Source organism: Topomyia yanbarensis, chromosome 3, assembly GCF_030247195.1.
Source record: "Topomyia yanbarensis strain Yona2022 chromosome 3, ASM3024719v1, whole genome shotgun sequence".
In the NCBI taxonomy this organism is placed as follows: domain Eukaryota; kingdom Metazoa; phylum Arthropoda; class Insecta; order Diptera; family Culicidae; genus Topomyia; species Topomyia yanbarensis.
Window position 1 is genome coordinate 249,584,007 of NC_080672.1, and position 23,160 is coordinate 249,607,166.

The following is a 23,160-nucleotide window of genomic DNA, read 5'->3' on the forward strand; positions in this document are numbered from 1 at the left end:
CAAATACTCATGGGCTCAAACACCACACAGCCCCTTGAAAAGACCATGAACATGGTCCGTGCCCACTTTCACAACCATTAAAACACCATAAAATGGTCTCAATAACCCATAAATATACCAACGTATGGTTTTTCTATGGGATCTACCGGACCATGACGATGGCGTTTTCGAGGGTTGAACCCATTTCAAACACCCATGCCCAACCCCATGATTATGGGGGTATTATGGACTTTACGTTTGCTCGGGATGCGTGGTGGGCCATACAACAAAAAATGTTTCCACCTTTACTATAATGTATTGTAATGAACTAAGAAATGTCATTACGTATGGCAAAATTAACAGTGTACTAGTAACTTTTTGTGCCAAGGTGGCATTGGGTTGGTGTCTTTTAAGAAATTCAGAAGGGAACTATATTGTTATTTTATAATATTTGCTTTATTTGAAATTGCAGTTTCCGGCGTTTACACACATTTCAAATCAACTTAAACGTCTGTTATCAGTGCTCTAAACCTAACCTTAATTAAGATTCAATGACCATGGTCTTTTTTAATAATCTACTGTTGCATAAAGACTAGGAATGCCCGCTATTTCGTTTACTTACAATTAAAATTAACAATCGAGGTGGGATTCTGTAACAATAATTATACGCAGTCTTCCATGCTTCCAAAGAATCCATTTGCAAGGTAACCCCACTGTGGCAATTCCATTAGCTCCCATGCATTTGGCCCACATTCGGTCGTACATACGTATTAGACATACATAGCCGGTCTTGCCATGGGTCGGCTTAGTGGTTTGCACAGTGTGTGAGCATGTTGGCAGTAAATTATTCTTACAGAGCATAAAATTTGTGATGATAACAGACCAGGCACACCTTGCGATTGCCTTCTATGTTGGGGACGGTCTAGCTAGTCGCAGAATGGCTCTACTGTGCTGACTGAGGTAAATAAAATGAATATGCAACGAGCAAATGCCGCACGAATGTGAACTCAACCTAACACTTGTCTGTGTAAACATTCTGTTGCGGCATATTTATGAGCCAACATCATATATAATTAAATTTCCTAAGAGGTGTTTCTCCAGCATTCGGAGCCCAGTGCAGCCGCAAACACTTGGTACATAGTCTGTGGTGCTATAGGGCCGACCGCCGCATACAGATACCGGCGCATAGATATACGGGTTAGCCTTTTATTGAAGGCTGTGACCGATTTTCTGACTATCTACGACTGAAAGCTTTGCACAGAGCCATTAGGAGCAAGCTTAGATTTAAACAACCTGGATCATATACATATCGCCGGCAACTTACATATCAGTAGAGTTAGGCAATGGCATATTTAGTACCAGATAACAGCTATATTTTTAAGAAGATTAAATAGTGAACTACTCTTGTTATATTATTCCATGAAACGGCCTTGTCCAAGCAGATTGGTAGCAGCTTGGTCGGTTGGTCACTCGCTGTACGAATTTTTACATAAATCTATTTTGAGTACAGAAATTTTTGTACCATGCTGATTTTTTCTTCTATAATTTAAAAAAAAATCTTCAGGATTTTCTAGTTTCTTCCATATTTTACCATGATTTACAACTTATTTTTATACCGCTGACACGTTTCTTAATATTGTCACCGCTAAAAAATGTTAAAATATCAAAAGCGAAGTTTCTGGCTTACAAATTCTCTGGTTATATACAACTTTATCTCCAAAAACGAAAAGTAGAATGTCTTCAACAACGTATTTACATAGAAAACGTGACTGTAATTTTGTTTTTACGTTTTAATTTGAAACAAATTTTTGCAGTTGGGTCGTCCTTAGAGTGAGTCTCTTATATCTTAATCCATGAATTAATACACTCAAAAATTTAGAAACGAAGAGCTGAGTTTCAGAACATTTGAACTAAATCTTGAAAATAAAACGTTGGGCGTTCCCCTGCAAGCTTACATTTGACCCTGTCGAAGTAAGGCATGGTTTGAAATTAGTTGAGCTATGCTATTACTAATTCATGGTGACAGAAATTCCAATTAATTTATGTGTTATGCTAATATTCACTGTTGTAAACCATTTCCAAATCCCAGATGTCATCAAGTGTATTGCTTTCATTCCTGTTTCACTAATGACGGATTATTACAAGGCAAAGTATAACATTCTCCTCCGTTTCATTCTTAAAACATTTCCCAAAACATAAATATCGGTTCACTCGATTGCTGAAGTAAAGGCGAGAGAGAGAGCTATAAATAGTTGCATTCTACTTCGAAGCCGGGCCTCCCGTCTATCGCTACTCTACATGCGTCAGCAGCATACAAATCAGGGTGGCTTACAATTGCACATTTCCACAATTCAATTTATCGTATAGTTGATAATAAGATTTTTATGTTGATTTTTTGATGTTACAAACGAAGAGATTCAGAAATTTTTATTAGATAAATATTTCAGAAGTAGGACAAAACAAAATATTATAAAATGTACCACCCCATACAACTGAGCGCAAAACAACACTGAATCGGAGTTGCGCAAAATGTGTCGCTGGAACGTTTTTCTTCGAATGTGCTGCAATGCTTGGGTTGTAACGGCAATGATGGGCCGGACGAGGATGATTGTGGAGCATACGTGCACCCACTTACATCTTGTCTTCTGTGGTGGTGCTGTGCTATGCTGCTAACTTCAGTATGCCTGCCTCAGTTGCCAACATACTTGCGCCTACTCGATACTCTTCATCGTCTACTATTGACGTGAGTATGTGGCATAGTAAATAAAAATAAAACCACGAGTACCGCAAAGTGCTCCCGTTCCTTTTGCCTTCAGGTATCTACTGTGGTTTCTTTGGTTTGCATTTTTGCACCGCGTTGCTCTGTTCAAATAGAGTTTAAGCAAACAAAGTTGATCCGGTCTCATTGAATATAATTTAAGCAATATACGCCTCAGAATATCTCAGCGCTTTTGATTGACCAAGTTGAATGGTGTTTGAAGTTCTCGTAGAGTCGGTATTAATACAATGTGCGTGATTTTTTTGTTTGCTTAGCGTAGGTGTTCAAGATCACTGCCTAACTGGATCTGTGTCATTGTCGTGGAGCTTTTGTTTGACAAAGCCCTTAATCTATTGTTAAACTAGTCATTTAAATCTCAACATATTTGGTCTTTCGTGATTCACCGATCTTTGTTTTGGACGAAGCTACTTTATGGGATTAGTAAGAATTTCTGTCGACATATCTGAGCTCCTAACCTGGAAAATGCCCACCATATGCGTGCACTATATTTAAACTGACTATTGGACATGATCTTCATCTCAAGGTATAAATGTTTACATTACAGCAGAATATATCCTAAGTTTGAGTATCAGAGTGAGGCACGATAAGGTTGACTAAATTAAACGTTCAATCATTGACCAACGCAAAAAAAAAATCCTAAAATATTCGTCTAAATTTTCATCGAAGCTATATATACTGTCCCAAATCGGGCCCCATTTATAAAGAATAAACAAACAGCAAACGTGACATGATTATACGGTTGATGTACGAAATCGGGAGCGAACATACGGAAAAGAATCTCGGCGAAGCCCGGCACGGTTTGTATCACATGTGGATTAACGCACGCGACCAGTTCAATAGGGTTTGATGTGCGTTTGTCTAGTGTAGAAGTGCATAAATTAAGCGCGTTTATTTTCTTTCTTTCCTTCCAGCAGTGGATCAGAACAGGCCGCATGCGGAGGGTGCTGAGTGTCTGATGTGCATAACTTACCGTGTCAATTTATTTTACAACTATAGCAAATGTGACTCAAGTGGAACCCGCGTTAAGAGAAAGACAGAGAAAGAGAGCATACAAACGAGACAGCAAGTCTAATCTAAACAATCTCTAATGGACTCGTGCTATGCAGTAGGCCGTGTTGGAAAGGTGGAGTTACAAAAAAGTAGCCCGTCACAGTGTCTGACCAGCAATCTGGGATTATTTGCGCTAGTTTTTTCTGTTGCGAGATAGTGAGATTCTTTACAGATTGTGGCAGAAGGGACATCTAGCTTGGCCAACCTGACCTATGGACACGATTTTCTACTCAGCTATTGGACATCAAGTTGTCTACCGAATTCGAAAGCATGGCCTGCTCTATTATAAATTTGAAAATTCATTTGCGTGGGTGTTTACGAAATTCTCCAGCCTTAATCTAAAGCAATTCTTTCTGCAAACGCGTCTATACTTCTTGAGTGTTAGTCGTTATAGATTGAAGAAGATACGATTAAAGTGGCTTAAAAAATCATGCGGTGATAGAGCAATAGTGAAGAATTTCAGGAGTGTTTTCAGAGTGCTTTGAAGTGTGTAAATAAACATACTGATCGTAAACAGAGCCACGGGATAGCGGAAAGCGAAGAACCTGTTGATTACTGGGAAGGCAATTCAAAAATGACCATCCCGCAGTTAATGGCACTTCAGTAGTGTACTGTAGAGAGGAACATCGCCACTACTAGTTTAGAGATCTGTGGTTTTCTTGCTTATTATTTATGGGGAAGGCGTGTTAGAAGAGTAAAAATTAGGAAACAGCAGGAAAGATGTTGGGAGCACTCAAGCGCCGATGGAGGACTACTCGAAGGTTGGTGATCTTTTCACTCACTGGTTTTCCTACTGTACGATAGAATGCGTTATTAATAAGCTAAAACCCTTGACCAGCAAGGAATTTCGCAATAACTTTCTGGTGAAACTGATCTGTTTTTCTTCTGCTCTGAATACATTTATGTAAATCAACAGGCGTTGGGTTTTACACCAGCCTTCCATAATTTAACAAAATATGTCGGACGAACTTCGACTAATCTCCACGGTTTGTTCATGTGGGAGAAGTTAGTTTGATGTAATCAACAGTTCTACACACTCAATTCGGCTCGGTAATTTCCCAACAGCCGTGTAGTCAGCAAATCTAGAAACTGATATCTCAGTGAAGTGAGCTTTGTTGGCTGATTTCCGGGGAAATATTTTCCGAATATCAGTTAAGAAACGTTACTTTTACTGAGATCTCAGCCAAAAAATTGATTACTGAGATCTCAGCTGTTGAGATTTCGGCAAAAGAGGTGAAAAAAGCTGAATTTCGGTAGAAAAAATTAGTCTTCGGAAAAGTTTCTTCAATTTTTTGTTGATTTTCAGAATTATTTTTAAGATAGGATGTTTTGAATGGTTTGAGAGTTTAATATAGTTTTTTTTAAATAACCTGCATTCTACTTTTTCTTGATCTAGTTCAAAATAACTTTACTGAAGCAACAAAATTTATATCTTCATGTGTTAGCATTTTTTTCATTTCGAATGAGGTAAATAAATGGTATTCTTCAGCTTTATGTGTAAGTTTTTCGTAAATACTTTGTAGTGGGCACGTTTGATGGTGATATTTTTTACGTAGTTTGGTTAGAAAGAAAATTTTGGTTTTCGCGAAACAAGCGGTGGCTTTGGGTGAGTAGTACATTGATTGTTTACTCAATGAAAGCCTTGAACTGCATCCTGCACAACGAAAGAATAATTCTCCGAAAATCACAGAGTATCTCCAAATCGTGACATCCGATGTCTTTTTTAATCTTTCGTGAGTGACTAATTAATTCTCTATTCTACTTTCTTTTCTTACATGGAAATTTAAAAGAAAAAAACGCTTTTAGTCCACCTAACAGTGTGATGAGACATTTCTTATAACTATTGTCACTCTCTTCGGATACTATATCGATTGAGAACATTTAGAACTTGATGCTTCGCGATGTTTTTGATAACACATACTACATGGGATAGTAGCAGGATTCAGAGTATCGCTCAAATCAGCATAGGACAACATCACTGCTAGAAATCTCAAAGGCTAAACCAAATCAATGGAAAATGGGGTTATATATGTTGTGCTGAGCCAAAAAATTAGAATTTTTTTAAATCAATTTGAAGTTCATACTCTCAGTAGCGTTTACTAAAATTTCCAACGCGACTGAAAACCAAGAACTGGAATTGCAGCTCTTGATATCACGCTACCTCTGAAGTGCATGCGTGCATAGTTCAAACTTTACTTCAATATCGACTTTTTCTAAAAGTGACATCCCTGACACATTTTATAGGGGTAGAGAACTCAGCGGCACACCAATTCGGGGGCTGATTAAATCGGGTCTTCAATGTATTATAATAGATAGGCAGTTTTCGAATAAGTTTCTTGTGGACGTGTGTAGAACGATTTATTTCTACTTACTTGTAGCCAGCTGTGTAGTTAGAAATTCGGTTTGGTGAAAATCGAACTTACTGTCCAAATGGCATAATTCCGAAAACGTCATCTTTTAAGTTTTAAAATTATGGAGAATTATTTTTTCAAAAAATAGTAACAGAGTTCGTATCTTTAGCGAATTTATTGAGAGTATCATTTAAAACACCTTTATTGCAGGCATGAATACTACGTGTAGGGAGTATATCGAGTTTTAAAATGAGATTTACGAAATGTTCCTTAATCTATTTTTTCTAAAATAACTTTCTATTGTGAGCTTCACAAACTCAAGCTTTGGAAAAATGTAATTTTTTGTTTATAAACAAGAGAAGAGATGTATCATAAACACTAATATCATAATAATCTATTTTGAAGGTAAATACAAATAGCCTAAAATATTTGGATACCCTGAACACATGGAGCCTTCATGTCTTCAACAAAGTTGTTTGTAATAGCACTCCCCAAGATTTTGCTGAAGACGTTAAATTTCGATTTTTTTTGTATTTCGATAGAGGTTTTAATCTTAGAGTCATTCGCTTCTTTTTGGGTTAGAGAAATCTCTTGGAAAAATCTCTAAACCTATGTGCGGGATTGGGAATCGAACCCACGTGAGCTGCGTACCAGGCAATCGATTTACCAACTACGCTATGCCCGTTCCCCTAGAATAAAATTGGTTTGAAGAGTAGATTCTCCATAAATACTTTTAGGTGAATATAACGCCAAAATTATTGTGCTGTTTAACGTTTGTGAAATTCATCGAAATACTAAGCCTCTGAAATTGGCGGTTGCAAAATGTTGTGATCTTGACCTTAAATTGCTGTTTTCGGACATTTAGTTTACCTATTCATACTAATACAACAAGAATGAAATGCTTATCAAAATCGATCAGGACCCGCTAGAGTCGAACGGAAAACGCCATTTTTCATAAATTTCTCTCTACTTTCGGAAAGTGTTATCTTCGTTATTAATCATATTATGTTTTCGTCTCAACTCGACGAATTCCCAAAATAAAAACACTTTTTGCAAATGTTGAAAGTTATGCAATTTTTCGGTGAGCAGTCATTAGTTTTCCATTGTGCCCAAAAGTTGACAGCGCTCTAAAAATTTCCGTTGATTTTTCCGATTAGCTGCAAAGTAATGAAGCAAATGCACAATACACTCTCATCGCTAAAACATTGGAAGCAAACATTTTCGACGCTAGATCGCTTGTATGAAGCGAAGAATAAAAACGCTACCTATAATTTCCACTGAAGAAGGCTAAAACCAACGGTCGAAACGTCTGGACATTATAAAAAAGTAGTGCGCGATATTATTTATTGACTGAAAAGCCGAATGTACCCCTCTGTACCAACGACAGTCGTAACATCACCTATTGCTTATGGAGCTTCAAGCCTTTATTACTACGTCTATGACACGACTGCCGTGAACCTGATGAACTGCAAACTTGACACAAAAAGTAATTAAAGTATTAATATTGTCTTCATGTTGACATACTTTGGAATATGGCATATAAATACGACCGAATGATTTTTATTATGTAATGATTTTTTCTGGCTTTTCTGAATTTTGAATCAGACCGGGTACTGTTTATTTTCGAACTGGTAGTGTGAAGGGGAATGAGGAGGGGAAGATGCGTCGGAAACCCCCCAACTTATTTCGGTATGCGGGTGATTGAAAGGAATGCAGATATGAGGTTGTCGTGATGGTGGGAGTCGAGTAATGTATGGGGGGGGGTTTCTTGCGGGAGGTAAAAGGTGGGGGGTGAGGTAATGCAGGGGGTTTGATGTAAGAGGAAATGTGGAGGGGGAGGAGATGGGACATGCAATTGGTCCAGATCACTGATGTGGCCATCAATGACCTACTGTTGGTGTGTAACACATCGAAGTAATTTGATGTCCATTTCAATATATTTTCAATCTTCAAGGTTTTATGATTAATTCAATAATAAAAACTTTTTGCATTTATATCATACAAAAATTGAAAGGTGTCGGTAGCACCGCACAGTAAATACCTATTTCCCGCACTGGCAACTACGGTAGAAATGGTCTTATTGTCCCGCACTTTTACCTATTGACTCTTAATAATAAAAATATTTCAAATCTTTCAGTCCCTTGTATATTGAATGTCAGAAAAAATTGGTTCACTTATAATTGGTAAAAACAATTATAAAAATAAAAACGATTTAGAAAACTACACATCGAACCTGAAAGCATTTCAAGATCGCAAAAGCTCTCAGCGGCATCAAACATTGGTTTTAAATATTGTGATATGAATCGTAGAATCTGTACCATTGTTGCTACACATTTCTTTTTTATTTATGCACAACAACTTTGGCTGTAAATCTTTATTATGGTTTACGTGCCAAAATTCGTAGATTTAGTGCAACTAGCTCACGTGATCTAGGGCAAAACATTCAATGGCGCCAAATGTTGCGGTTCTACTATAGGAGTCAGTGGCGCCAGTAGTCTCTGTGTTTGGGTAGTGTCCGGCATTTCGTCTAAAGCGAAAAAATGCTGAAATGTGCTTCCGTTCAGCGGGCAGAGCAATCCAGCGACGGCGAATCTTACTACATATTTCGAAGCACAAGAAAAGGGTTCACGAGTGCCGGAAAATCATCATTACTATTTTCTACCCTATTTATTTCGTCGCTATAAATAAAATCTTGCATCTGCCATCCTGAACGGCTGCCGGTTTCGTAGTATGTCCAAATCTGTACCATGGTGTCGGTAGACTCTGTGGCCTTTCAGTGGTTCTGGAGGGCAGGATACGGATGCAAAAGGATTTGCGAAACGGCGCAACAGTGCACACCAACAGTCATAATAGTGGATGCTTGATGCGTCGCGACGCTCATTTGTATGGGGAAATTCCGGTATGGCACTTTTTCCCACAGTCAGTCCTAGCGACTTCTGGACTGGTGTGCGATTAAATGCAGAAACCACGTTCTTGGCAGCTGCAATCAAATCACTTCCCATTTTTCCATTTCTGGTATTTCCATAAGAATTTCTTGGCCGTTTATTTTAAGCGGCTTGTGGTCATTGCACCACTAATACGCCCAGGCTGCTATTAAAGTTGAATTAACATTACCTAGAGCCTGTTTTTCTGGTTCATCAACTTAGCGCTGTGTTGGGATTCAACATACCTATTTACCATGCCTTTGGTTGAAATCGATGGGTGCTACAAACCGTTGTTGAGGAAGCAACATGAGATTGTCTGCGTAAGAGAGAAAGAGCAGTTAAATTTATCCTTTTACACATCTCATACTCGGCTGATTGGTTATGTGGAAACAAAAATAGGAATCTTAATATTTACAACTAGAGTCAAGTGGGAGTTTCCACGTATTAGTGCGGTCCATCAATCATGTTGATTAATTACATTGTAATAGCAGGTTTAACGAGCGTTCAAATAACGATAAATTTTAGGTATCACACACGTAAATTGTGAAGCAATGCTCGATTAAAAATGATCCACTAATTCTTACTGTTGTTAAGGTTGTGCGCCAGGTGTTTTAAAATCCAGTAATGCACAGTAGAACAATTATTAAAATAGCTTATTTGACGAGAGTATCGTAGTTGGGTCTAGACTATAGGTACTATTTCAGGTAATTTCAGAACGTATGCGGGACGCGCTCAAGAAACCGAAGTACGTTTCCCAAATATTTGCACAACTTGTGTAAGATTGAGCAACTTTTCGTTAGAATTCATGCCATATCAAAAGTCAAAAAGGGTACAATCACAATAAATTGACTCAAATTGTACATTCCTCACGAAGTTCAGACATTAGGTAGCACGGCTCAAAACTTTTATGAATGTTTTAAGCTATACAAATGTACAATACGATTAAATTGGGAATAAAAACCCGCATTTTGGTAAATATGGAACCACTTGCGGGCCGTTTAACTATGCGGAACAAGACTTTGAAATCCGGGACCATCCCGCCTAATCCATGACATCTATACATTTTAGTCTGGGCCAATCAGTTTGTAAGATAATGAATTCGTTTATTCTGACATTCATTACACGGTGCTACAGTGATTTTGTACTTTTCAAGTGACATAGTATAGATTCTTGCATTAATGTTGTGCAACTTACTTTTTTTCATAAAAAATCGCAAAATAATGGTTATATTTATATTGTTATCCTAAAACCTTATAGTATTTTTAATAAAAGAACATAACATACCGTTGGAGTCCTGCCCAATCCCAGTATTTTTGCATCTTTTGATAATATCAATAAGAGGCTTATTGGACGTGTGTGAAGTGAAAAACTCTTCCATAAATTGCTGTCATTTCGGGACGGGCGTTCATTCGCTGGAAAATGTACCAAAGAATCGTCGGGTAATCGGACATTATGGAATACGCCGGAGGAAATAGATTCATGGGGTGTGACGACCCAAAAAATGCAAATTAAGAGGTCCGTTTGCTTATACAGTATTAATTAGTATCGTCCCAAAATTTCACCGCCGCAAATTGTCATAACATATTGCGCGCGGTGCATGTATGTATTGGTGGATTACTATACAGTACGTACAAATGCAACATACATAACACAAATATTTCAAAATTTAATACGAAACGGTATAGGCCATACCAAAGTTTGTTGGCACTATAAAACTTTGCTCAGCCAATCCTCTAGAACCAGCATATCGTCATGACGATCGCGCAAGTGCTGAGTATCACCGACTACTGGATAGCAGTCAGCTCCTTCTCCAACTTCAGCTCCTTCAGTGCCTCCAGTAGCTTTCTCGGAACGGCTCCAGTCATCGAAAACGCAACAGGAACAATTCTTGGATTCTCATCCAATCACATTTACTTAAACTCTACAACCGCGGGTTTCTAACAAATTGTGGTCTTATGGAACAGCCACGGCGTTTATGGTGACTCGGCGTCCTCCTTCGTCATATCTGGACAGTTGTGGTGTAGAATTGGTCCGATAGAACGGTGTGATCCCAGTACAGTTTGAAAAGAGGTATTTTCTAGAACAGGCACAAGTAGATAACGGCAGTTCGGCACAATCTCTTCCAAATGACCATGTTGCAGCGCCTATTGCTGGTGTAAAATCTTGGCAACGCTGTTGTGACGCTCGATATAGGTTTCATTGGCTAGTACCCGGCAGCCTACTATAATGTAGTCGATGATCTCGTCCGGCGAATGAAGCATTCGGCATATATCCTCCACGTCTTGGTGCCAAGCATACCTCCTGCCATTCCTCGTCGGCATTATCCTGTCTTGGATGGCCATCATTCCGACATTGATCACTAAAGAGCTCGTTTAAGCCCCAGGTTCGATGCCGCCTTGTCGACGTACGGCTGCTCCAACTGGTAGGAGTGCGCACCGTGCACAGCTTTCTGCTCCCAATCTTCTCCTCAACAGTCTAAAGATTGCAGTTAAGGCCCCCGTCGGGCTTCTTTTTCTTCTTATCTGCAGAATTGAGGATATCAATATAATACGCATATACGATACTCATATGAATGTATGCGTGCACGCGAATGAAATGAATGATTTCTTCAACCCGCTTTTTCTCTCGCTTTTCCCATAAAACTACCCAAGTATAGTATACCAATGGATTCGTAAGAATCCGAGGAAACTAATGGTAGCAAGTAAAATTTGATTTGAAAAACTTTATAACAGCGTTTTTCAATTTTCCCGTCGCACGCACTATATCGTCGCTTGTTCTGCGCAGTAGAAAAGCACAGGGTTTGTGCTAAATTAGTACTACCCGAAAGCTTGGTGTAGGGGCTATTTATAAATTATGTCACACTTGTATTGAGGGAGGGACAATGAAAAATTTCAACATTTTGTGAAATTTGGTGGAAAAAAGTAACCTGAGACATACCAAATGTATTTCTACCGAAGAAAAAAAAATTGGACATCTTATTCGTGACTTATTTACCAAGAAAATAACCAATAACCCTGAGAAGAGGGAGGGGGTAAATGAAATGAAAATTTTGCGTTACATCATTGATAGTTGCCCTGTTTGTATTTTAGAACTCACAGATAAAGCTTCGTTTGTGGAGAAATCTACTAAAAAGCTTCAATTGCCGATTTCTTTCCAATTGATACTATAAATTTATAAAAAAATTATTAAATTACTCATACTAACTACAAGAAGCGCCAAAATATTGCACCCTTATAATAAATTATGATAAAAGAATGATTTCGTTTCGAAAGCTACGTACTATATTTCTTTTGAGCTTTATGACTTTATGCTATGAATATATGCTAGCAATCAGATTGCTCAAATCAATCTAATGATTATTCACCTCTGGCACATGGACGGATTTTTCCTAAAATCCTATAGCGCGTTGCCTGTTTTTCATGGGTATTTTTTACCCAAATTTTTGCACGGTTTTCAAAATACCACGTTTTTTAACATAACGGATCCTTTCAAGTAATAGTTGATAGACCAAAAAGTATTGAATCCACGAATATGAGGTTTGGTTTTTTGAACTATGCAAAATATGGTTATATTCAAAATCTTAAAAAAAATTCTAGTGCCAAATTTCGGTACGTAGCTTGAACAGTTATTTCAACGGATATCTAAGTGAAATCCCAACGTTTAGAGCTGAAGAACTACTTCTACTAACACAAAGCGTCTATCTAGGTCGAGACTCGACAGAACAGACTAGCTATTGGAACCAGTGATAGGAAATTCTTACCTCCTGATCAGGGTATATATTATTACCATCTTATTATCATATTATATAGACAAAATGTTAATGAAACTGTTTTATACCACAAGTAATGCACTGGTACTATGAGCCAGTATGTCCGGTTGGACACCGACCAGTAAGTATGGACACCGACCAAGAAAGATCTTTGAAATTAGTAAGATTAGTTATACGGTAGAATAGTATTTTGATCTAAATATTTTCATACTACATAGAACAAGTTGTGTGTCATGAACAGTCCATTACAACTTTATCGTTGAGTTTCAATAATTCACTATCAAAAACAATACCTTGGTACTAACATAATTTTACAGTGCGATTGCAGGGTTAGTATTGCGACCCTACTTATCACTAAGAGTTCCTTCTGGCTGGGGCTCGAGCATACGCCGAGTGACTTCTAAGGTCATCTAAGTCTTTAGCCATTGAACCGCCAGACTAAGGCATTTACAATTACGTACATGTTGTTTTGAGGTTTTTAAAACACAAACAAGCATTCAATTAAATTGAACTTTCGAAAGAAATGTCGAAATTACTTGTTGTTAGTTTTTTGTCCAAAAACATTTGAAAAGTTAGTTGGGAAACTTAGTTGGGAAAAGTTAGTTGGGATCTAGTGTCATATACCATTCAAGTAGTACAAACTTTCTCGGTTGTGGTCTATTAGGAGGTAGATAACAGTCTATTATCTCTCTCTGGACTAAATCAGCCTGGATGCCGTGTCGCTGGAGTCCTGCTCTCACGTCGTGGAAGGCAGCAAAAATAGGAGTCCCAAGTTAACCTCTAGCTGAAAACCAAAAGGCTGGAAAGACTAAAATAAGTCAGTAAACGGAGCATAATTGACCTTTCTATCGCTGTGTCAACCGAAGCTCTAACATAATGGATGATTGTATGATTTTGTTGGTTATTTTCGGCAAATTTGAGACTAAGAGAAACGAAAGCAATGAAATTGAAAGACGGATAGGTATTCTAGAGTTAATCAGAACGGAAAACTAGGACTAAGCAGGCTCATATGGACAAGATCGAAAGGAAATGTGCAGAATCCTTTGCCTTTTGCTGAGTAGGAGTTTGGCGTTATAATCATATTAAAACGCCGGCGTCGGCGGTAAAGCATGATGATGAGTTATGTTCTATCAATGATCATGCGGTAGACTTGGGTACAACGCCCAACTCCTACTTAGCAGAAGGCAAAAATTTCTTCACATTTCCTTTCGATCATGTCCATGTCCATGCTTTCGTTTCTCTTAGCCTCAAATTTGCCGAAAATAGCCAACAAAATCGATACAGTAGAACCTTGCGGCAATTAAAACAACAATTATCCATGCCCCTAATTAACACAAATAGGAGAGCATTATCCAACGTTTTCGATAGCTTCTAGTTGTTGTGGACTGTATTTTCATGAAGGATGCTATTATGTTGAAATCTTAGCAAACCCCGTTTTCATTGCATTTAAAAAAATTGCATGACCACTCCTTGTGAAATACCTAGTGCATTCATTTTTGCGTTAGTGCACAGGTCTTATATTTGACATAACAACTTACGATATTTTTGCTGTCAATCTGGTTGTTGACAGCATAGACAAGAAATACGTCTATTGTTCGGTAAATTTGCTACATATTACATCGCGTTTTGATGATTTTAAAAATGTTGTATTATATTGTGGTAGAAATTGTTTTGTACTCATAACGGGCAGTGCTACAAATTCTCATAATAACATTTGAGACAGCTCTAACAGTATTACTCATCAATTGACTAACGAGTTAATGCCAAACGAGCACAAATATTCATTATATCATGAAACCTCAGCACTTGGAAACACATTATTTTTTTTGCGATAAATGAGTCTTATTTGATTAGTTAGACCTTTCATCAGATGTCGAAGTGTGTCGTAATCCCGGGTCTACAGGAACCTTGGTGAGGAAGACTTGGTGAGCCATAAAACGTATTTTCCAACATTTGATTTTTGACTTGGATAAAGGCGTCGAATTACATATTTTTTGTCATGATAGCGGCATACGAAAGAAGCTTTGATTTATGCGTGTGTCTCAAAGCCTACTTTTATAGATTGTGAAACTATAACAAACCAGCATTTCAGCTAATTTTAGCATGTTTCAATTTCTGTGTATGATTAGTACTCTCCATGCATGTCAGAAAACTTGTTTCCGTAATTACAAATTCCATTTTTCAAATTGTGCATCAGATATATTTCGCCAAGCAGGTGTACCCCTCGTTTACAATCCGGCTGAAGCCTCCTGTTGAAACTAATACCTTTGCTTGGTTGAACTCTCAATGTGTGAAATGTGGCCGAAAAGATGATAGTCCGCGGAATGTACCAAAACTTCAACCAATCGAAGCATTATGGGAAGCTGCTTCAGCAGCACAATTAAAATCAAGGATATGCAGAGTAGATCTCAATGTCGCCTAGACCATGATGGAAGCAGTAAAGGAAGTTTAGGTACACTTGAGAAAGATAGACCATAAGCTGTCCTACTTTTTTTTAAATAACTACTAGATATAAAACTTATTTGTTATAAAGAAAACCTGCCCTGGGTTTTAGTTTAGTCCAGCTACTTCTGACTCACCCGTTATTTTGCCAAAAATTCGAAGTTGTAATCTTGCAATATCATGCAAGATCAAAACAAAATCGCAGACCGAAAATGCCTTGTCGGACAATACTTGAGATCAGTACAGGTATAGTGATGATTGGAACACTTTGCTGTTGCATTGACGTTCTCTTCAGAGATATTAAGATACTGTCTGAGATATACTGTGAGTCAAGCCGTCAACTGCGAAAATAATGCTCTCCCAATGTAAAATCGAAAGCGGTTTTTCAAAACCTTGCCTGTGAAATTATTGAAAAAAAATCTCTTCTCGAATTGCCACGCGATGGAAGAAACAATCGTATGTCCGTGATCCGTAGAAAATAAGCTCGAAAAGCACAAAGTCGAACCTAAAAGCCGAGCCATTGGAACTGGTTACTGATGTATGAGGCTCCGCCTGGTCATCATGGTCTGCTGGTGCAAGAAGAAGAGTGCCGTTTGTATCAAGGACAGGGAGGATTCTAAACAAATATTGCTCGAATGACGAAATAACCGGTCAATATGCTATAACTAATTTGAAAAACCTGTTTTAATCAACCTAGTGGTGCAATCGTTCCTTTCTCATATATCCAAGCTATGATTCCATAACTCAATAAGTCTGCTACATTCTTATTACGCTTGGTACCTATATGTATTTCGCTTTTGGTATTTGGCATGTAAAATACAAATTCGATTTTTGAAATTTCTGGTATTGCATCCTACATTTGAAACCAAGTTTGTAAAAATCAGTAAGCGTTTGCGGAAAAATAGGTATTACATAAACTTAAGAACTTGGCATTGGTCATTAGTGATCTAGACCCGCAAATACAAAGAATGTTGCACCCATTTTAATAATCATTACAGTACCTATTTATATGGAAATTTACTGTGGGATCGCACTCTTCAACCTGTATCTCCGAAAGCGGAAGTCCGTGCAGTAAAAAAATTAACAGCAGCTTGTGGGAGCGCTACACCGTTCGTTTGAAACAAAGTTTTTCCATATCAGTTCAGCCACGTCTTCCTCCTCATACTCACACAAACACACACAATGTATTGGCGACAGTCTGAAGTTACACGGGTCAAACAGCGTGCTAGCAAAAGCAACGGATGAGGGGAAATAAGAACGTGCCATCGTGGGCAAATGAGAATTCGGTGTCTAGCTTCTGTGCCAGGAACTATCACGTTGATCGCGACAAAGCAATGAGCTCACTGGCTCTAAGTTTCGGATCGATGTGGAACCTCAATGGCTCAACAAATGCAAGAGCCCGCGGGTTAAGAAAAGAGCAGGTACAAGAACACAATCCTTCCCTAAGTAGTATCTACAGAAGGTGTAGATTTAGTCAGTTAATATAATGGGGAAAGAACAGTATGAATCCGACAGTACGACGTACTAAGTCTTTTAAAGATTCCTACTCGAGAGTAAAAAACACAGACATTTTCCGATCTCGACGATCTTTCTCGTAGGTTATATGGTATACGGTACTCGGACCACCCGAGACATGACTGAAAAGTCGATTTGAAGTGATTGGAAAGCCTTTCTCTATATCAGAATGGCAAAGAGGGGAGACATAATGCTGCACCAAAGTAATGAGACCCGAAAAAGTTGCGTGTAAGAATCACAGAGGATATGAACATTTCCGGAAACAAATTCAGGACGGCTTTCAAAGCAAATCTAGGACATTTCGGCGCGAATGTAACCACCAAACGAAGCTAGTCGCAGTATAGTTCGAAATATACACCGGAGGATTTCTTCGAAAATTGGGTTTCTAAACTACAACTGGACTGTAAAATAAAACATTACGGCTAAAACGCAAGTCAGCAAGCTATAGGACAAGGGTTTGACCAAATTCAACAAGTTTGACTTCAAACCGCTACAAGATGGGTTGACCAGCAGCTTGAGCAGAGGCTAATGGCGCATATCAAGGTTTCAATTCGAATTTTCTTTCGAGAGAAATAAAAATCGCGAAACCCATAAGATTTTCTCCTATTAGCGTTTTATTCAAAACCGAACGGATTAGAAGATATTTCTAATTCCAAGCGCTCGATTCTAAATATCTCGGGATGCACTAGTTTTGTAACATCTTGTCTTTGTCTTGTCTTGTCTTTGTCTTGTCTTTGTCTTGTCTTTGTCTTGTCTTTGTCTTGTCTTTGTCTTGTCTTTGTCTTGTCTTTGTCTTGTCTTTGTCTTGTCTTTGTCTTGTCTTTGTCTTGTCTTTGTCTTGTCTTTGTCTTGTCTTTGTCTTGTCTTTGTCTTGTCTTTGTCTTGTCTTTGTCTTGTCTTTGTCTTGTCTTTGTCTTGTCTTTGTCTTGTCTTTGTCTTGTCTTTGTCTTGTCTTTGTCTTGTCTTTGTCTTGTCTTTGTCTTGTCTTTGTCTTGTCTTTGTCTTGTCTTTGTCTTGTCTTTGTCTTGTCTTTGTCTTGTCTTTGTCTTGTCTTTGTCTTGTCTTTGTCTTGTCTTTGTCTTGTCTTTGTCTTGTCTTTGTCTTGTCTTTGTCTTGTCTTTGCCTTGTCTTTGTCTTGTCTTTGTCTTGTCTTTGTCTTGTCTTTGTCTTGTCTTTGTCTTGTCTTTGTCTTGTCTTTGTCTTGTCTTTGTCTTGTCTTTGTCTTGTCTTTGTCTTGTCTTTGTCTTGTCTTTGTCTTGTCTTTGTCTTGTCTTTGTCTTGTCTTTGTCTTGTCTTTGTCTTGTCTTTGTCTTGTCTTTGTCTTGTCTTTGTCTTGTCTTTGTCTTGTCTTTGTCTTGTCTTTGTCTTGTCTTTGTCTTGTCTTTGTCTTGTCTTTGTCTTGTCTTTGTCTTGTCTTTGTCTTGTCTTTGTCTTGTCTTTGTCTTGTCTTTGTCTTGTCTTTGTCTTGTCTTTGTCTTGTCTTTGTCTTGTCTTTGTCTTGTCTTTGTCTTGTCTTTGTCTTGTCTTTGTCTTGTCTTTGTCTTGTCTTTGTCTTGTCTTTGTCTTGTCTTTGTCTTGTCTTTGTCTTGTCTTTGTCTTGTCTTGTCTTTGTCTTGTCTTTGTCTTGTCTTTGTCTTGTCTTTGTCTTGTCTTTGTCTTGTCTTTGTCTTGTCTTTGTCTTGTCTTTGTCTTGTCTTTGTCTTGTCTTTGTCTTGTCTTTGTCTTGTCTTTGTCTTGTCTTTGTCTTGTCTTTGTCTTGTCTTTGTCTTGTCTTTGTCTTGTCTTTGTCTTGTCTTTGTCTTGTCTTTGTCTTGTCTTTGTCTTGTCTTTGTCTTGTCTTTGTCTTGTCTTTGTCTTGTCTTTGTCTTGTCTTTGTCTTGTCTTTGTCTTGTCTTTGTCTTGTCTTTGTCTTGTCTTTGTCTTGTCTTTGTCTTGTCTTTGTCTTGTCTTTGTCTTGTCTTTGTCTTGTCTTTGTCTTGTCTTTGTCTTGTCTTTGTCTTGTCTTTGTCTTGTCTTTGTCTTGTCTTTGTCTTGTCTTTGTCTTGTCTTTGTCTTGTCTTTGTCTTGTCTTTGTCTTGTCTTTGTCTTGTCTTTGTCTTGTCTTTGTCTTGTCTTTGTCTTGTCTTTGTCTTGTCTTTGTCTTGTCTTTGTCTTGTCTTTGTCTTGTCTTTGTCTTGTCTTTGTCTTGTCTTTGTCTTGTCTTTGTCTTGTCTTTGTCTTGTCTTTGTCTTGTCTTTGTCTTGTCTTTGTCTTGTCTTTGTCTTGTCTTTGTCTTGTCTTTGTCTTGTCTTTGTCTTGTCTTTGTCTTGTCTTTGTCTTGTCTTTGTCTTGTCTTTGTCTTGTCTTTGTCTTGTCTTTGTCTTGTCTTTGTCTTGTCTTTGTCTTTGTCTTGTCTTTGTCTTGTCTTTGTCTTGTCTTTGTCTTGTCTTTGTCTTGTCTTTGTCTTGTCTTTGTCTTGTCTTTGTCTTGTCTTTGTCTTGTCTTTGTCTTGTCTTTGTCTTGTCTTTGTCTTGTCTTTGTCTTGTCTTTGTCTTGTCTTTGTCTTGTCTTTGTCTTGTCTTTGTCTTGTCTTTGTCTTGTCTTTGTCTTGTCTTTGTCTTGTCTTTGTCTTGTCTTTGTCTTGTCTTTGTCTTGTCTTTGTCTTGTCTTTGTCTTGTCTTTGTCTTGTCTTTGTCTTGTCTTTGTCTTGTCTTTGTCTTGTCTTTGTCTTGTCTTTGTCTTGTCTTTGTCTTGTCTTTGTCTTGTCTTTGTCTTGTCTTTGTCTTGTCTTTGTCTTGTCTTTGTCTTGTCTTTGTCTTGTCTTTGTCTTGTCTTTGTCTTGTCTTTGTCTTGTCTTGTCTTTGTCTTGTCTTTGTCTTGTCTTTGTCTTGTCTTTGTCTTGTCTTTGTCTTGTCTTTGTCTTGTCTTTGTCTTGTCTTTGTCTTGTCTTTGTCTTGTCTTTGTCTTGTCTTTGTCTTGTCTTTGTCTTGTCTTTGTCTTGTCTTTGTCTTGTCTTTGTCTTGTCTTTGTCTTGTCTTTGTCTTGTCTTTGTCTTGTCTTTGTCTTGTCTTTGTCTTGTCTTTGTCTTGTCTTTGTCTTGTCTTTGTCTTGTCTTTGTCTTGTCTTTGTCTTGTCTTTGTCTTGTCTTTGTCTTGTCTTTGTCTTGTCTTTGTCTTGTCTTTGTCTTGTCTTTGTCTTGTCTTTGTCTTGTCTTTGTCTTGTCTTTGTCTTGTCTTTGTCTTGTCTTTGTCTTGTCTTTGTCTTGTCTTTGTCTTGTCTTTGTCTTGTCTTTGTCTTGTCTTTGTCTTGTCTTTGTCTTGTCTTTGTCTTGTCTTTGTCTTGTCTTTGTCTTGTCTTTGTCTTGTCTTTGTCTTGTCTTTGTCTTGTCTTTGTCTTGTCTTTGTCTTGTCTTTGTCTTGTCTTTGTCTTGTCTTTGTCTTGTCTTTGTCTTGTCTTTGTCTTGTCTTTGTCTTGTCTTTGTCTTGTCTTTGTCTTGTCTTTGTCTTGTCTTTGTCTTGTCTTTGTCTTGTCTTTGTCTTGTCTTTGTCTTGTCTTTGTCTTGTCTTTGTCTTGTCTTTGTCTTGTCTTTGTCTTGTCTTTGTCTTGTCTTTGTCTTGTCTTTGTCTTGTCTTTGTCTTGTCTTTGTCTTGTCTTTGTCTTGTCTTTGTCTTGTCTTTGTCTTGTCTTTGTCTTGTCTTTGTCTTGTCTTTGTCTTGTCTTTGTCTTGTCTTTGTCTTGTCTTTGTCTTGTCTTTGTCTTGTCTTTGTCTTGTCTTTGTCTTGTCTTTGTCTTGTCTTTGTCTTGTCTTTGTCTTGTCTTTGTCTTGTCTTTGTCTTGTCTTTGTCTTGTCTTTGTCTTGTCTTTGTCTTGTCTTTGTCTTGTCTTTGTCTTGTCTTTGTCTTGTCTTTGTCTTGTCTTTGTCTTGTCTTTGTCTTGTCTTTGTCTTGTCTTTGTCTTGTCTTTGTCTTGTCTTTGTCTTGTCTTTGTCTTGTCTTTGTCTTGTCTTTGTCTTGTCTTTGTCTTGTCTTTGTCTTGTCTTTGTCTTGTCTTTGTCTTGTCTTTGTCTTGTCTTTGTCTTGTCTTTGTCTTGTCTTTGTCTTGTCTTTGTCTTGTCTTTGTCTTGTCTTTGTCTTGTCTTTGTCTTGTCTTTGTCTTGTCTTTGTCTTGTCTTTGTCTTGTCTTTGTCTTGTCTTTGTCTTGTCTTTGTCTTGTCTTTGTCTTGTCTTTGTCTTGTCTTTGTCTTGTCTTTGTCTTGTCTTTGTCTTGTCTTTGTCTTGTCTTTGTCTTGTCTTTGTCTTGTCTTTGTCTTGTCTTTGTCTTGTCTTTGTCTTGTCTTTGTCTTGTCTTTGTCTTGTCTTTGTCTTGTCTTTGTCTTGTCTTTGTCTTGTCTTTGTCTTGTCTTTGTCTTGTCTTTGTCTTGTCTTTGTCTTGTCTTTGTCTTGTCTTTGTCTTGTCTTTGTCTTGTCTTTGTCTTGTCTTTGTCTTGTCTTTGTCTTGTCTTTGTCTTGTCTTTGTCTTGTCTTTGTCTTGTCTTTGTCTTGTCTTTGTCTTGTCTTTGTCTTGTCTTTGTCTTGTCTTTGTCTTGTCTTTGTCTTGTCTTTGTCTTGTCTTTGTCTTGTCTTTGTCTTGTCTTTGTCTTGTCTTTGTCTTGTCTTTGTCTTGTCTTTGTCTTGTCTTTGTCTTGTCTTTGTCTTGTCTTTGTCTTGTCTTTGTCTTGTCTTTGTCTTGTCTTTGTCTTGTCTTTGTCTTGTCTTTGTCTTGTCTTTGTCTTGTCTTTGTCTTGTCTTTGTCTTGTCTTTGTCTTGTCTTTGTCTTGTCTTTGTCTTGTCTTTGTCTTGTCTTTGTCTTGTCTTTGTCTTGTCTTTGTCTTGTCTTTGTCTTGTCTTTGTCTTGTCTTTGTCTTGTCTTTGTCTTGTCTTTGTCTTGTCTTTGTCTTGTCTTTGTCTTGTCTTTGTCTTGTCTTTGTCTTGTCTTTGTCTTGTCTTTGTCTTGTCTTTGTCTTGTCTTTGTCTTGTCTTTGTCTTGTCTTTGTCTTGTCTTTGTCTTGTCTTTGTCTTGTCTTTGTCTTGTCTTTGTCTTGTCTTTGTCTTGTCTTTGTCTTGTCTTTGTCTTGTCTTTGTCTTGTCTTTGTCTTGTCTTTGTCTTGTCTTTGTCTTGTCTTTGTCTTGTCTTTGTCTTGTCTTTGTCTTGTCTTTGTCTTGTCTTTGTCTTGTCTTTGTCTTGTCTTTGTCTTGTCTTTGTCTTGTCTTTGTCTTGTCTTTGTCTTGTCTTTGTCTTGTCTTTGTCTTGTCTTTGTCTTGTCTTTGTCTTGTCTTTGTCTTGTCTTTGTCTTGTCTTTGTCTTGTCTTTGTCTTGTCTTTGTCTTGTCTTTGTCTTGTCTTTGTCTTGTCTTTGTCTTGTCTTTGTCTTGTCTTTGTCTTGTCTTTGTCTTGTCTTTGTCTTGTCTTTGTCTTGTCTTTGTCTTGTCTTTGTCTTGTCTTTGTCTTGTCTTTGTCTTGTCTTTGTCTTGTCTTTGTCTTGTCTTTGTCTTGTCTTTGTCTTGTCTTTGTCTTGTCTTTGTCTTGTCTTTGTCTTGTCTTTGTCTTGTCTTTGTCTTGTCTTTGTCTTGTCTTTGTCTTGTCTTTGTCTTGTCTTTGTCTTGTCTTTGTCTTGTCTTTGTCTTGTCTTTGTCTTGTCTTTGTCTTGTCTTTGTCTTGTCTTTGTCTTGTCTTTGTCTTGTCTTTGTCTTGTCTTTGTCTTGTCTTTGTCTTGTCTTTGTCTTGTCTTTGTCTTGTCTTTGTCTTGTCTTTGTCTTGTCTTTGTCTTGTCTTTGTCTTGTCTTTGTCTTGTCTTTGTCTTGTCTTTGTCTTGTCTTTGTCTTGTCTTTGTCTTGTCTTTGTCTTGTCTTTGTCTTGTCTTTGTCTTGTCTTTGTCTTGTCTTTGTCTTGTCTTTGTCTTGTCTTTGTCTTGTCTTTGTCTTGTCTTTGTCTTGTCTTTGTCTTGTCTTTGTCTTGTCTTTGTCTTGTCTTTGTCTTGTCTTTGTCTTGTCTTTGTCTTGTCTTTGTCTTGTCTTTGTCTTGTCTTTGTCTTGTCTTTGTCTTGTCTTTGTCTTGTCTTTGTCTTGTCTTTGTCTTGTCTTTGTCTTGTCTTTGTCTTGTCTTTGTCTTGTCTTTGTCTTGTCTTTGTCTTGTCTTTGTCTTGTCTTTGTCTTGTCTTTGTCTTGTCTTTGTCTTGTCTTTGTCTTGTCTTTGTCTTGTCTTTGTCTTGTCTTTGTCTTGTCTTTGTCTTGTCTTTGTCTTGTCTTTGTCTTGTCTTTGTCTTGTCTTTGTCTTGTCTTTGTCTTGTCTTTGTCTTGTCTTTGTCTTGTCTTTGTCTTGTCTTTGTCTTGTCTTT

At 37.8% G+C, this 23,160-nt stretch overlaps 1 protein-coding gene across 3 annotated transcripts in view; it reads left to right on the plus strand.

Annotated features, from left to right (window-relative positions):
• Positions 1-23,160, plus strand: part of LOC131686689 (uncharacterized) — a 209,890-nt gene that overhangs the window by 53,186 nt on the left and 133,544 nt on the right. Inside the window, exon 2 of one of the 3 annotated variants that reach the window (XM_058970573.1) lies at positions 3,670-4,569. The exons of 1 other annotated variant lie outside the window; for it this stretch is intronic. In XM_058970573.1, coding sequence (XP_058826556.1) covers positions 4,529-4,569 — 41 coding nt within the window. In that variant the 5' untranslated portion in view covers positions 3,670-4,528. The remainder of the gene's footprint in view (positions 1-3,669; positions 4,570-23,160) is intronic. One more of the 3 variants, XM_058970574.1, reaches the window with a different exon arrangement.